Genomic DNA, 16,412 nt, shown 5'->3' with positions numbered 1-16,412 from the left:
CTCACTGGAGTGGCTATTCCTCTGAACAACAAGATCAGGACATAGTTACTATGCCCTGCTTCCCCACCATAAAAATAGTGGAAGAGGGTGGCCAGCTCATCACAGGAGATGCAAGAGAGGCTATTGCCAAACTCTGCAAACTCCTGATGCAATTGTGTGGTACGTCACAGTGAGGGGAGCATTGCTTGAAGCCAGCATGATGTAACTGCTGCTCACCTGTGGCATTTGCCAGGTGAACAGCTTCAACAGGGTTGATTCCGAGAGAGACTGCTGTTTGGATAACAAAGCTGCTTTGTTTATGCTAACTCTCTTTATGCTAACTCTCTTTATGCTAACAGTCGAGGTTGACCCTGATCTCGACAAGGAGTCGCAAGATTACCTGGAGGCATTGGAACAAGTGACTGAGGAACTGGAGCAGTGTGTGAATCTGTGCAAGTCGCACGTCATGATAGTCACCTGCTTTGACATTGGGGTGATCTGTGACACCCAGGATGGAGCGCGGGAAGTGGAAGTTTGAAGGCGGGTCTGCAAAGGGACATGAGCAGGTGGAGCCAAACTTTCAAAAGATGGGCGGCGGTGGTGGTTGAAGTATTGGAAAGCGGAGGTGGAAACATGAAGACTTAACGCGACAAAGAATGTTCTCGGAGCCTGGAGGAATTAGAATGTTCTAAACCTTTATGGTGCCTCAGCAACCTATGAAATGTACAAAGATCAACTTGATTTTCTAATAGAGGAAAGCAGAAAAAAAAAGTCTATTAGGAACCAACTCTATTTGCAAAGCGGAAGTGCCTTTACTGTTCATTGTTGACTTGTTTTTTCGATTTTGTATTTGTTGCTAGAATTGAAACCAGCAAACCTAAACAGACCATAAAATGTATTCCTATGAAATATTTTATACTGTATAGTGTAATTTATGACTATATGTAAAAAACAAAAATTGTAGCAAAAGCAATAAGTAAATTATGTTTTCATACCTGAATTTGCCTCCTTGTTTCATGGAAAAGCTGGTTTATGTAGCAGAACAACAACAACAAAAAATAATTGTATTATAATTGCTTTTTCATGGTTTAGGATTCGAGATATTTTTATGAACATTTATCTATTGGAAAGGTGTATTATGAAATTCCAAATAGCCTGGTTTGTATTCATTTTTTGTACTCTTCCTTTTGCAGATCACGAGGAACATGTTTTAAATTCCACGTTTTGTATACAAATAGTAGGGCTGAACTGTTTGGTTGCTTAGTCGGTTGGAACAATCGATTAAAAACCTTGCAATTGATTAAAAGGTGCCTCCTGATTCATCGAAGGGAAGATTTGTAAAATGCTGTTTAAACTTGTTTTGAATACAGATACTTGGCAAAAGATGAGGATGGCAGGCACCCTCACAGGGGGGAGAGTCCTCCCCGTTCTCTCATTCAAGAAGGCAGGAATTCCTCTTCCAAGCTGCAACACACATGTGTGTAATTTTTCAATGGACATACACTTCCCCCTGCTTTGAAACCACTGTTATTCAAGTGTACATGGTTTTAGCCCATTAATTAATTATCTGATCAATGGGCTGAAAACTCAGTTAATCAACTTAGCCTAAAACCACTTACTCTAGAATGGCCCATTTGGGGCGTACTTGGGAAGAGTTAAAGCAAGAGTAAGTCGGAAGAGCCTTGGTAAGCAAAGGCCAACCTATGCCTTGTAACACACATTAAACACCTGCATTAAAACTGCAACAGCTTTTTCCTAATCAAAGCCACTTTGGGACTGGGTAGTTTTCAACAGAGAAACGGTGCTTAACCCCTTCCCCCCTGCTGCTTTTTTAGGGCAATTCCTTTCTGGGGAGGAGCTAGAAAAGCAGCCATTTCTGTGCTAGGAATTGCCTAAGGTGGCTTTGAGTAGGGGGGAGAAGCAGCTACTGAGTCATTAATGCAGACATTTTTTGGCGTAATGTGTAGGCCCTCACTTTGATAATGGACCTCATTCATCACAGATCCCCTTTTCTAGGATTTCTTGACCCAGGGGGCTGGCATCACAAGGCCCCACATGTTGTATCCATCACAGTAAGCCTTTTCATTGGAAAAGGTGCCTGTACCCCCCAAATGATGACCCTACCACATGACATTGGGGTGCTGTTGGATTTGAAGTTGCCAGTGCCTGCCTTAATGTAATCTAACCTGAGAAAGTCTGTAAACAACACTGTGGCTTTTTTCCCTCTCTCTTACTCTTTCTGAGAGCAGGAATTAAGAATTACGTTTATTACCAAAATCACAAGGAAATGAGGTTTTAATAAAAAAAAGGTCTTCTTCTTTTTCTTTTTTAAAGTAAATATTAAGTTAGGTCCATATTTTTGTATAGTTTTGACAATAAATATAGCATTTGCATTTTATGAACTTTTAAAGGCAGATATATCTTTTTACAGTTTTTTCTAAGGAAGGCAAACTCTCAGGATTCTTTCTATACATGCTGCATGAATCTTGTGCTTTTTTTGTTTTTGGAAGGGAACCATTTTTAAGGTTGATAGAACTGTTGATAAAACTGTTGCCAAACAAAAAATAAAACTTTCAAAATGGTTTGATAGTGTATGTAATAATGGCATTTCATAAGGAACCATATTTTCAGATCATCTTGCTTTGTATGGGGTTGGTTTTTTTCCGCCCAAAATCCTTTGTATAAATGTATACTATAATGGCTTGCTTCAGCTTTTCCATGTGAATAAAAATATGCATCTATTGTTTACGTGTCTCCTGAGTTCAGTGACTGGGTACTATTCTGTCCAGGGCTGCCTCCATGATTGGGGAAACCTAGCCAGATGGGTGGGGTATAAATAATAATAATAATAATAATAATAATAATAATAATAATAATAATATTGAATGGGCTCCTTCCTCTGTTAGTTGCTACTGACAGGCTTACATTGAAAGGGAAGGTAGACGCCATTTAAAAAACCCCACAATGCCCCAGAGCACAGCTGTGTCAGGGGCATTGTGGGAAATTTAAATGATTATACCTGATACAGTTCAGAGCACAGGGTCAGAGCTTTATTTTGTTTTGGCTCCCAGGACGCTTCCAAGCACAATTCAAAGCCCTTTAAAGCCCTAAATGGTCTCTGCCCAGTATACCTGAAGGAGCGTTTCCACCCCCATCATTCAGCCTGGACACTGAGGTCCACGCCGAGGGTCTTCTGCTGGTTCCCTCACTGCGCGAAGCCAAGTTACAGGGAACCAGGCAGAGGGCCTGCTAAGTGGTGGCACCCGCCCTGTGGAACGCCCTCCCATCAGACATCAAGGAAATAAACTCTCTGACTTTTAGAAGACACCTGAAGGCAGCCCTGTTTAGGGAAGTTTTTAATGTCTGATATTTTAATGTATTTTTAATCTTTTGTTGAAAACTGCCCAGAGTGGCTGGAGAAACCCAGCCAGATGGGTGGGGTATAAATAATAAATTATTTTGTTTAAAGAGGGCCAGGGAAAGTGTCAGAGATTGTCCCTGCTGCAACACCAGGAGTTGCCCAACAATGTCAAGCGTTGTAGTTAAGATGCTTCTGCGCCACCTAGAAGCCTTGATTTTGTACATGGACCCATGTATCAACAGAGCCTAAATTCCGGCATCAGCAAACACCCTCCTCACTTCACCTCAAACAATCCTCTTGGGGGTTAGTGAGGATTTTTTGAAACAAGTTTTATAACAAGATTTATAACATAATTACAATATTTTACTTGCAGTTTAAAGAACAGAGTAGAGCATCCTCGTAACTGCAATGGAAGGATGTTTGATCTCTTAGGAAGTGGACAGGAAACAGCCCCAAGGGCCGAACACATCTTGCTAAGCTGCTCTGTTTGGCCCTCAGGATTCTTGCCACGCCATATTCCTTCCCCAGCGAAAACCATAACAAGAAAAACCCTTCTCCCTTACCATCCCTGTTTCATATCTCCCTTGAGGGTTTCAGCCTGGCTTAAAGATTCCACCTAAACATTAGGAAGAACTTCCTGACAGTAAGAGCTGTTCGACAGTGGAATTTGCTGCCAAGGAGTGTGGTGGAGTCTCCTACTTTGGAGGTCTTTAAGCAGAGGCTTGACAACCGTATGTCAGGAGTGCTCTGATGGTGTTTCCTGCTTGGCAGGGGGTTGGACTCGATGGCCCTTGTGGTCTCTTCCAACTCTATGATTCTATGATTCTATGAATGTGTCCTTGAATTCTGATAATGCTGTGTGTGTGTAAAAACTAGCCTTGTGTACTAAGGTAACCCCCCTTGCCCCCCCTTGCCTCTTGTCCAACCCAGCAATGGCACGTAGGTCCCAGAAGGGAATGTATGATAATCTATTGAAGGTATACCCTGGCAGCATTGATGCAAATAAAATTGGTGAGTTGGCCCACCTCCATCCATTGCTCCTACTGCATTCAGAATTTTTACACCTGAACCGAAACCCCAAAATGATGTCCATGGTTATTCCCCCCTGCTCTGTTAGGACTGCAGCTTTCATAGAACCGTAGATCTGAGAAGTTGGGACTCCAAAGGGCTATCTAGTTGAAGCCCCTGGAATGTAGGAATCGCAGCCAAAGGATCCCTGACAGATGGCCACCTGACCTCTGTTTAGAAACCTCCAAGGATGGAGAAGCCGCCACATTCAGAGAGAGTCCGCTTCTTTTGATCAATATCCTACAGGATTCCTCTTCAACTATTCAGGCCACTCCTGAATGTGCATACAGTGACGGCAATACGATCTGCATCTGTCGCAGGTTCATTAGCAAATGTTTATTTGTACATGCACTAGCAATGCTCCAAACAGCTAAACATTTCATCTCATATCTCAGGTGTAGAACTTGTGTTTCTCACAGGTAAAAGCAGGGGATCTTAGGCCACTTTCACGAGAAAATATCAGTAATTCCCAGCTGGTTATGCCAAGCGTGGCCTCCATTGGCCACCATTTTGTGACTAGCTCTGCCCTCATGCTGCCATTTTGTGACAGGTGGGCCTTAGGAATTTTCAGCCGTCTCAAGTGGGCCCTGGAGGTAGAAGTATGAGAGGCCCTGGGGTGGGTAGGAAATGTCATCGGTGTGTCCCCCCCCCCCCCCAAATTTAATGGCTAGTCAAACTCTGCAGAGGGCCTGGAACAACATCAGGAGGATCCCCTTGTTCAGCGGAGCCTTGTTTCCTCATCGCTTTTCCTCCGATCCGGAGGCCTGCACCTCAGCCTGGGACGTGAGATTGCAATCGGCTTAGACAAGCTGTCAGAAGGAAAGTGGATGGAACAGCCTCAAGAGGACATTGGAAAATTAAAACTATGTAATTTTAACTTTTAATGGATTTAATCTTCTCCTCATTCTATATTTTATTTGAATTATTCACTATACGGGGTTTAATTATGCATGCCTACCCAGAGGCATTTTGTGCATTTAAAATAAAAAATAAACAACCACAGGACAGTGTAGACCGGAAGAAGAATTCCCGTTAGATATTGGAAATTGCTCTCATCCCCAGACATCTGCAAAAAGCTTAGCTGACTTGGGGTCCTCAGTACCACTCCCTCTTCTGTTTATCATAGAATCATAGAGTTGGAAGAGACCACAAGGGCCATCGAGTCCAACCCCCTGCCAAGCAGGAAACACCATCAGAGCACTCCTGACATATGGTTGTCAAGCCTCTGCTTAAAGACCTCCAAAGAAGGAGACTCCACCACACTCCTTGGCAGCAAATTCCACTGTCAAACAGCTCTTACTGTCAGAGCTCTTACTGTTTATAGCAGGGCCACTTCAGAAATTACATTTGTTTTATTTATACACGCATGGTGTTCAAGCTGCACACTTCAAAATGTAAAAATGTGCAGGTATCAAATATATCCTATGCAAAAACAGAAGTGTGTCTGGCACCTTCAATGTATAGATTTCATTGTATGTTCAAGATGCATCTCTAAAACCTGAGATAATATATTTTCAAGACACACCCTGTTCTTGTGATTGTTGTTTGTTTTAAACTATTTTTAATACTGAATTTCAAATTGTTCTGTGATGAAGGGGGGATAAGAAATAGTAGTAGTAGTAGTAGTAATAATAATAATAATAATAACAACAACAACAACAACAACAACAACAATAATAATAATAATAATAATAATAATAATCAGGGTGTATCTGAAGAAGTGTGCATGCACACGAAAGCTCATACCAAGAACTAACTTAGTTGGTCTTTAAGGTGCTATTGGAAGGAATAATAATATAGTTATCATTTGCCAAGATGGAAATTATAAGGGAGATGGGATTGGCTGCAGATTCTTGTTGAGCATAGACCTTGTGAAATACTAGAGTAGAAGGGCTGATCTTCCCCGACAACCCATATTCATGGCTCTGAAATGGGGAGTCCAATTTGTTTTCCTCCTAGGTTGAAGGGGAAGATGAAATGGTTTGGGGTGATTTGGGGTGGAGATGGAGTGATTTACATATTACAGCAGCTGTGGCACTGCTGTGTTCTGAGCAATGGCCTCAGCAGTATGGGGTGTGTGAGGTGAGCCTTCATTGACATCCTGGATGGCTCTGTGCAGGGCTCAGGCCAGAGACTACATAAGAGCAGAGCTCAAATGTTGTTTCAGCAGCATGGCGGTGAGGTGAGGCTTCAGTGGCACCTTGGACAGTTCCAAGCAGGGCTGAGGCTGGAGTATGTGCAGAGCTCAACCGTTGTTTCAGCGGCAGCCTTCTTCAGATGAACGATGCCCTTTGATATGTACAACCATACTCTAGTCTCCTTGAGAAATTAGGCTAGTTTTACTGACGAGTGTTTGACTTGTTTTGACATTCCAAATAAGTAGTACCTCAGGTTACAGACACTTCAGGTTACAGACCCTTCCAAGTTACAGACTCCGCTAACCCAGAAATAGTAACACAGGTTAAGAACTTTCCCTCAGGATGAGAACAGAAATTGTGCTGCGGCGGCACGGCTGCAGTGGGAGGCCCCATTAGCTAAAGTGGTATCTCAGGTTAAGAACAGTTTCAGGTTAAGAACAGACCTCCAGAACGAATTAAGTTCTTAACCCAAGGTACCACTGTACAGGACTATGGATGGTGCTTTGGAGTCAGGTAACTGAATCCTCTGTGGCCTATCTCCAAAGGAACAGCGTGTGAACTGGCAGAGCATGATGGAGTGCTTAGATTTATCTCTTGTTGATCAGGCACTGGGAAGCCAGCATGGCCAGTGGTCAGAGGTACTGGGAACTGCAATCCAGCAGTGTTTAGACCAGGCATAGGCACACTCAGCCCTCCAGATGTTTTGAGACTACAATTCCCACCATCCCTGACCACTGGTCCTGTTAGCTAGGGATGATGGGAGTTGTAGTCCCAAAACATCTGGAGGACCTAGTTTGCCAATACCTGATTTAAACGTTCATGGTCTCAGATTTACTTCATACAGCAGAATGAGTCTATGTTCTTTGCTTCATAAAAGTTTATATTGCCAGTGATGAATGATAGACTAGAGTTTAGTTTTTTTAATGCTTCAGAGCAGTGGTGGCCAAACTTGGCCCTCCAGTTGTTTTGGCCTACAACTCCCATGATCCCTAGCTAACAGGACCAGTGGTCAGGGATGATGGGAATTTTAGTTTGGCCACCACTGCTTTAGAGTAACAATCTGAACTTCCAGCTGTTTTCTGTGGAATTAGCATGGACCCTCCATCTATAAACATAAATTCCAATTATTTGTAACCATACCATTATTTTCAGAGATAGCAATTACTCAGAAGGTAAACAGCCCAAATTACAAAATCGTTATGCACAAGGCTATCAGTTAAAAGAGATCAATCCAGGTGGTTGTTGTTGTTTTTTAAGCTAACCAAACCCTACCCTAGAGAAAGATGGATCAATTGGCAGATATCTGTGAATGAGGCAGTGCATCTTGGAAAATTCAAAATGGTTGATGCAGAGCTGGCTCTCCTACTGGACAGCAGGAAGGACAATATGTTGAGGGCCATGTTAAAAAATCAGGAGTTGTAGATGTAGACTCAAGGACAAGATGTAGAGTCAAGCAGTCAGATGGCCTCATGGGCAGATTTGCTTGACACAAACATGTCTAGGGACGTGAAACACACAACTAATGGATGCAGCTCTCTATCTGCAAAGCCACCCATTCATCATACTGGAGCCGCAGATGGAAAATTGTCACTTGGTTTCATCCTTCCAGTTCTCCTCTAATTTATAATACTGCTTCCTTTCTTGTTACATTTGCGACTCTGACCTACCATGAATTTGTACATGTTTATTCTTCATATATGAATCCAGCTTCTGTTGCGGAAGATGTAATTAGACGGGGTCATGAGCAGTAGCAGAGAAACCAGAGCTTGGTGTTTTGTTTTGTTTTGTTTTGTTTGGTTAATTTCCTTACTGAGCTTTAATGACACAAAGGACCTTCAGTTGCAAACTTCAGGAAATCTGTTGTGGATATAAATACATCGATCCTTCCATCCTAAAAGCATGGGGTAGATAGCAAGAGAAAACAAAAACTAAAGCTAAAGAATAATGCTGCATTACATTCATTGAAGGGACACGGGTGGCGCTGTGGGTTAAACCACAGAGCCTAGGACTTGCCGATCAGAAGGCTGGCAGTTCGAATCCCCGCGACGGGGTGAGCTCCCGTTGCTCGGTCCCTGCTCCTGCCAACCTAGCAATTCGAAAGCACGTCAAAGTGCAAGTAGATAAATAGGTACCACTCCAGCGGGAAGGTAAATGGCATTTCCGTGCGCTGCTCTGGTTTGCCAGAAGCGGCTTAGTCATGCTGGCCACATGACCCGGAAGCTGTACGCTGGCTCCCTCGGCCGATAAAGCGTGATGAGCACCGCAACCCCAGACTGGACCTAATGGTCAGGGGTCCCTTTACCTTTACCTTTACCTTCATTGAAACATTCCTGCCCATTCCTCACTCAGCCATTAACTTTAACCAAACTTGTTTTAACGGTGGATCAATACTCCCAGGAACTGTTGGGATTTCCAGACAGCAGCCTCATATGGTGAACAACTGAGATGCAGGTGATCTGGCTCCAAATCAGATATTCACAGGCAGGAAAGAGTAAAGTACGACTTCCTGTTTCTATTTATGCTTTGCTTAATCAGCAAGGTATTCCTGAGCTCCTGAGTTTTCCCATATGCCTGGTCATTCTTTGTCCCCAAATTCCAGCTTCCTTCTTGCCCTGCCTTCTTAGGTTTTCCTTGGTTCTGATTTACTAATCGGATTTGTCATATTGGGATGGAGGAGAAATTCATTTTATCTACATTCATAAATAATTTGCTAGTCCGCACTGGTTTGTTTCTTAAAAATGCACACAGCAGTGTGCATTTTATGGGGGGAAAGGTCTACAAAAATGTTTATTTTAGGGGGAAATGGGCATAGGGCACTGATGGCAGTTGTGGGCACAAGGTTGGCAAAGACTGGACTACCCAGATCTCCTCTAGCTTCCTGACTGGTGTGTCCGCTAAGCCTTTCATGCCATGGTGTCAGCGACGGGATTTGAACTCAGGGCTCCTGGGTGTCCAACTGTCTTCTGTAGTATCATTAGATACTTTTTAAAATGAAAACAAAAACCTGTGCTTTTGTTAGTTGGTTAGAAAATGTGGGTTATAAGTTTTATGAGAAAAAAGAACATTGAAAGTCCTAGGCTCTGTCTCTGCCATCTCCATGTTAACTTATAGGAATGTCAGAAGCTGCTGTACACTTGATGGGCAGCGACCCAGTGCTGTCTGTTCTGACTTGCAGCAGCAATCCAGGTTATTTTCTTTCTCTGACTAGAGTTGCCAAGGACTGAGCCTGGGATTTGGGCTAGGGTAGAAACTCAGATTGTGTAGGACTTATTATTATTATTATTTCCTCCTCCTTTAATCTTCACAACAACAAAACCTGCAAGGAAAAGAGAGTCCATCACCTCTTGTGGGAGCCTGTTCCACTGTTGAACAGCTCTTACAGACTAGAAGAGCTTGTCTAGTCCCCTTTTCAAGCCACCACATTGGGGCCATCACTTCCTCTCGTGAGAGTGAATCCCACAGTTTAATTACACACTGTTAGAAAAAAGTACTTCCTTCTATCTACTCTGAATCTTCCAACCTTCAGCTTCATGCCCCTGGGTTCTAGTGTCACGAGAGAGGGAGAAAAAGCTATTCTTCATTCACTTCCTCCATACTGTGAATAAATTTATATACTTCTATCATGTCACATCTTAAAGGTAAAGGTACAGGGACCCTTGACCGTTAGGTCCAGTTGCAGACAACTCTGGGGTTGTGGTGCTCATCTCGCTTTACTGGCCAAGGGAGTCGACGTACAGCTTCCAGGTCGTGTGGCCAGCATGACTAAGCCTTTTCTGGCGAACCAGAGCAGCGCACGGAAGCGCCGTTTACCTTCCTGCCGGAGCGGTCCCTATTTATCTACTTCCACTTTGACGTGCTTTCGAACTGCTAGGTTGGCAGGAGCAGGGACCGAGCAATGGGAGCTCACCCCGTCACGAGGATTCACTGACGTTCTGATTGGCAAGCCCTAGACTCTGTGGTTTACACCACAGCGCCACCTGTGTCCCTTACGCCACCAGCGTCCCTTACTTTTCTCTAAACTAAACAGTCCCAGATGCTGCACCGTTTCCTCATGGGGCATTGTTCCATCCCCTTGATCGGATCGGATCCGGACGATGGGCTGAGTTCCCGTTGCTCTGTCCCAGCTCCTGCCAACCTAGCAGTTTAAAAGCACGCCAGTGCAAGTAGATAAATAGGTACAGCTGCGGCGGGAAGGTAAATGGTGTTTCCATGCACTGTGGCTTCCGTCACTGTATTCCATTGCACGAAAAGTGGTTTAGTCATGCTGACCAAATGACCCGGAAAGCTGTCTATGGTCAAATGCCGGCTCCCTTGGCCTGAAAGCGAAATGAGTGCCTGAAATATACTTGGAGTCAAGAGTGGATTTCATGCTCTTTATTCAGCTCATAGTGGTGAGGAGGAATGGAATTTCCCCCCAAATATCTGCTTTATATGCATTTTTTACACAATGGGCTGCACGTGATTGGCTAATTCCGGGATTCTCTTGTAGGCCAATCAGGTTGTGGATTCACTTCCACCTGGAGCTGGATTGGGTGGCTCCTGTGGACCAATCATACTGCTGAATTGTTCTAGGACCAATCAGACTGCTGCATTCTGAATCCTATTGTTCTAGGACCAATTAGACTGCTGCATTTTGGATCCTATTCAACTCAGTACATAACAGTGCCACACCCCATAGTCACCTTTGACCGGACTTAACCGTCCAGGGGTCCTTTACCCTTTTAACTTTTATTGTTTGCCCTTTTCTAAACATTTTGCAACCCTTCTGGAGAACCTCCAGCAGAAACAGGGCTGGGAGAGGCTAGGCTGTGCCAATGCACAAGGGATATTAAAGACGCATTGGACTTGCCCTGGGGCTTGGGAGAGGTGCTGCCAGCCCGAGAAGCGAGCGTTGAGCTAGATGGAGCCTGCTCAGCATAAGGCAGGTTTGTCCTCATATATTCTGTGTGGGAATAACTTGCCTCCTGCAGAGTGCGACCTGCAGGAATCTGTTTGTAAAATATGTAGAGTGAGACATAACCCTGACAGCGTGTGTGTTCCACAAGATTTATGCCTACACCTTAGGGGAAACTGACTTCCAGAGGTGTGCGCTTGTACTGTAGATCTTTACGACAGCTCTCTTTAGAGTGCATGCTCTCCCTCGTTTTTTCTGTGGATCACTGTGTCTGGGGTGGGGTGGGATGGGGAGGTGGACAGGGTCTCTGGAACGTATGGATCTATGGCTGCCGACTGGATATGCCAATGAGTTGAATGGAACAGAGGGCCAGAGAGAGGCCAAGGGGGTCAGAAAATCTCTCTCCACCCACCATTCCCTGACTCAAAAGGAAACAGTCCCATTCTCAGCACCTGCCCTCAATGACAGAGCATGTATCAGGGAAGAGATGGAGAACTTATAGGGCTCTTAGCTCCCATCAGTTCCTGCCAACATGTTCAGTCATTAGAGGTGATGGGAGCTGTAGTCCAACAAAACCTGGAGAGCTCCAGAACATCTGTTGCTCCAGAAGGTAGCACCAGAAAAGGTTTTTCAACTAAACAACAGGAAGACATGCGCAGAAGAGGGCAACCAAGATGGTCAAGGGTCTGGAAACCAAGCCACAGTCGAGGGAGCTGTGTATGTTTAGCCTGGGTAAGAGGAGACTGAAAGGAGCTATGATGCCAATCTTCCAATATCTCAAGGGCTGTCACATGGAAGAGGGAGAAAGCTCATTTTCTCCTGCCCTGGAGGATAGGACCAGAACCAATGGCTTCAAGTTACAAGAAAGGAGAGTCCAACTAAACATCAGGAAAAAACTTTATGATGGTAAGAGCTATTCTACCATGGGAGTGACTCCTTTGGGAGCTGTGGACTCTCCTTCCTTGATGGTTTTTAGCAGAGATTGAATGGCCAGCTGTCATGGATGCTGTAGTTGAGATTCCCGCATTGCCGGGGGTTGGACTAGATGACCCTCCTTCCAACTCTACAATTCCATGCATCTTAGAACTTCCTGGAAGTACAACCCCCCAGCCCTTTCTCTACCTCAGTAGGCTGCGGTGATCTGCTGCCACTCCACCCATCCACTACTGCAGTCGAACAGGCTGCCTGCGATGGTTGCGGACTCCCTTTTGAGGCTGGATGACCACCTACCAGGGATGCTTCATCTATCGGGGTGCTGCAGTGGGTTTCCTGCATAGGTCAGGGGCTTGATGTCTTTTCCAGCCTTCGATTCTTTGGCTGCAATCTTCTGCCTTCTTACTAGAGGGTAAGTCCATGCACAGTTTGGGCTGTTGTTGTTGTTTAGTTGTTTAGTCGTGTCCGACTCTTCGTGGCCCCATGGACTCCAGAGCACGCCAGGCACTCCTGTCTTCCACTGCCTCCCGCTGTTTGGTCAAACTCATGCTGGTAGCTTCGAGAACACTGTCCAGCCATCTCATCCTCTGTCATCCCCCGCCTTGTGCCCTCCATCTTTCCCAACATCAGGGTCTTTTCCAGGGAGTCTTCTCTTCTCATGAGGTGGCCAAAGTATTGGAGCCTCAGCTTCAGGATCTGTCCTTCCAGTGAGCACTCAGGGCTGATTTCCTTAAGAATGGATAGGTTTGATCTTCTTGCAGTCCATGGGACTCTCAAGAGTCTCTTCCAGCACCATAACTTTCTTTCAAATGGGCAAGTCAAGGTATTAGACATGCAGGGAGATGCTTTATACCAAACCAGACCATCAGTGCATCCAGCTCAGTATTTTTCACACTGACTACCAGCTTCCGCTTCTCCAGGATTTCAGACAGGTGAGTTTTGTCCTACCTGGAGATGAAACTTGGGACCTTCTGCATGAAATTCAGAAGCACAACCAGTGAGCTATGGCCCTTTCCGTTTATTATCAAATAAGCAGAACTTCTCTTTGGCAGCCAAAACTGTTGTGGAACAAGTGACTGTGGTCCTGACTTACTGACGTCTGAAAAATATTCCACCCATCTTATGAAGTCTTCTCCAGAGGCACTGTGCTGTGGGTTGTGTCCCCTTAAATGCCTTCCCAAGGAGTCTCACTAACAACAGTGCAAAATATCTGAGCAGGAAAGAGCAAACCGGGGAGGAGGGAGGCAGAACCCCAAGCACAGCTTTGACTGACATACTTCAGTTTTAGAAAGCTGATACAACTGCGGAAGACAGGCAGAAAGGAAAGCAGACAGAGGTTTCCCTCCTTAAAAGCTAGGGGGTGGGTGGGTGGGGGAGAGAGGCAAAACCAGAAAATAAATGTTGAAATAAGCTATAAAAACAAATCTGTAAAGAGGCAGTGCCAACAGCTGATGTGTGCATGTATTTATCCAAGCGCATGTGGTTTTTGAGTCATTGGGGCTTATTTTTCTCCCTGCTGCATAGGCAGAATCTTTGGCCTGTCCCATGTTACCAGGGTGATTTTGTGTTTGTTCCTAATATTTTAAAGCTGCTTTGCTTTCTTGCACTGACATTCCCAGCTCCCACGTCTCAACCCCATGGGATAGTCAGCACTTAGAATCATAGAATTGTAGAGTTGTAAGGGACACTAAGGGCCATCTAGTCTGACCCCCTGCAATGCAGGAATCCCAGCTAAGGCATCCGTGACAGATGGCCCCCCGACCTCTGCTTAAAAAACGCTAGAGAAAGGGCAAAGGAGAGCAGTTCCTGCCTGTTTTATTTAGAGACATGGAACCGAAAAAGAAAAGCAACAAGAGGGTGCATGTGTCTTTATACAGACACACATATAGATAACATTTCATACCCCAAGGGAAACTATTCCATAAAGCCTCTGGGAATTCAAGTTTATTTTCATTTATAAAGCTGCACCATTCCCCCCGCCCCCCTCCTGGTTAGATCACACAGCAGCAGCAAGAACAGCGCTTGGGTGGAGGAGGCGGAGGCGGAATGAAATTAAATAAGTGCTACGATCTTTCCAGGACTGTTGGCTATTAGCGCCTTGAGTGTTCCAAGAACATAAAACGAGAGCTTGCTGATTTGCAATGTTTCTCTTTGTGGTTTCCTTGCAAAGGGAACGTTAGACAAGGAGCCAAGCCCATCCTTGAATGACGAAGCCAAGAAAAGCAGTTTGGTTTTCAGAATCCAAACCTTCAGCATAATAGCTCTTAAAAATGGTTTTACCAAAACAGACACATGCGGGTGAGGAGGGGCAGCCCGGTACAACTTTCAGTGTTCGATTTATCTATGCATCAGCTTGCTTGCTTGCATTCATGCATGCATGCATGCAGTGCAGGACATGGAGCTCACTCCAAAGCTCACAGTTTTGCATTTGACAGTTGGAAGGGTGCTTTGCCCCCCCCCCCGAAACACACTCTCTACTGCTAATTCGGGTCCAGGCTAGTGGGTTCCGGTAAGTACTATTTTTCTAGAAAAAGAGGTGTTAGAGCTCACCACGAACTTTTCCCTTGTTCTCTTAGAATGGCAATTGTGCCTACCTGAGAGGTGCCGGAGCTGAGCTCCTGTGAGCTTTGGCTGAAAAAAGCACTGGTTTTGGCCCTGGCTACCTGGATTGGAAGGTCAACAGTTCGAATCCCCGCGTCAGAGTGAGCTCCCATTGTTCTGTTCCAGCTCCTGCTAACCTAGCAGTTCGAAAGCACGTCAGTGCAAGTAGATAAATAGGTACCCCTGCAGCGGGAAGGTAAATAGCGTTTTCGTGTGCTCTGGCTTCCATCACGGTGTCCCGTTGCACCAGAAGCAGTTTAGTCATGCTGGCCACATGACCTGGAAAGCTTTCTGTGGACAAACGCTGGCTCCCTTGGCCTGAAAAATGGGATGAGTGCCGCAACCCCATAGTCGCCTTTGACTGGACTTAACCACCCAGGGGTTCCTTTACCTTTTACCTGGAAGATTGTATCTGCCATTACCAGGATTTCAAAGGCGGAATTGACGTCTGGGGGGAATTTCCAAAATGTGGCATGTCCTGGTTTTTACTTTTTGAAATATGGCAACCCTACTATATGAACCTGCCCAGGTGCTAAGATGAGCACCTTCTCCTGATCCCATCAACATCAGAAGCAAAAGTGAGAGCCTTCTCTGGGGTTTCTCCCATTTCCTTATTTTGACAGGCCTTCAAAACTGAGGTGCCGATGATACTGAGCACTGGGCTGCCTTCAGGGTAAATGGTATTTTAATTACAAAAATGCACTACAGTGGCGGTTAGGGACATGTGGTAACTTTAATACATATAGGTCCTGCTATTCGCATGTGCACTGTGTGAAAATTCTCTTATCCAAATGTAAATAATTATGGGCAAAGCTCTCTATACACACAATGGATTCAGATATCCAAAGAGACAGAATTTCCCCAATTCCTTGCTAGTTTGTGCTTTGCTGGTTGGCTGCAGCCATTTCAGGAAGAAACCATGGAGGGGGAGGGCGCAGAGAAATCCCAGATTAGAAATGTTCCCATAGGAATCAGTTGAAACCATGGACTCGTTATACAAATGTTCGCCTAACAAAAGTTTTCCAGGGAACGCATTGTAAGTGGGACCTGCGGGTATATGTAACATGAACTCCGGAACTATTTTACCCCTTTAGGAAGTCATGATGTGTCTTGTATATTGCACCGGTCCCTTTGTTGTAGTCCCTCCCCCCCTTATCTTTTTTTAATAGTGATTTTTTAAAATAAAATAAAAAAAAAAAACATTAAGGAAAATTGCTCTGCCAAAATGTGTATGCCTTCCATAGTTCCAGTTATAGATAGGTAGCCGTGTTGGTCTGCCATAGTCAAAATAAAAAAATTCTTTCCAGTAGCACCTTAAAGACGAACTAAGAACTAACTTAGTTGGTCTTTAAGGTGCTACTGGAAGGATTTTTTTTATTTTCAAAATGTATGTTAGGGAAAATTCATATTAAAATGGTGATGAATTTGCACGAGAGCT

The 16,412-nt window shown here is 44.7% G+C and overlaps 1 protein-coding gene across 2 annotated transcripts in view; it reads left to right on the top strand.

Annotated features, from left to right (window-relative positions):
- KIF26A (kinesin family member 26A) overlaps positions 1 to 2,725 on the top strand; it is a 159,202-nt gene extending 156,477 nt beyond the window's left edge. For both annotated transcript variants that reach the window (XM_083516687.1, XM_083516688.1), the window contains exon 16: positions 339 to 2,725. In XM_083516687.1, coding sequence (XP_083372813.1) covers positions 339 to 517 — 179 coding nt within the window. In that variant the 3' untranslated portion in view covers positions 518 to 2,725. The remainder of the gene's footprint in view (positions 1 to 338) is intronic.
- Positions 2,726 to 16,412: the final 13,687 nt, after the last annotated feature.

The sequence above is a fragment of the Podarcis liolepis genome (genome assembly GCF_965112155.1).
Source record: "Podarcis liolepis genome assembly, chromosome: 1".
NCBI lineage: Eukaryota > Metazoa > Chordata > Lepidosauria > Squamata > Lacertidae > Podarcis > Podarcis liolepis.
This window is presented reverse-complemented; position numbering and strand designations above follow the sequence as displayed.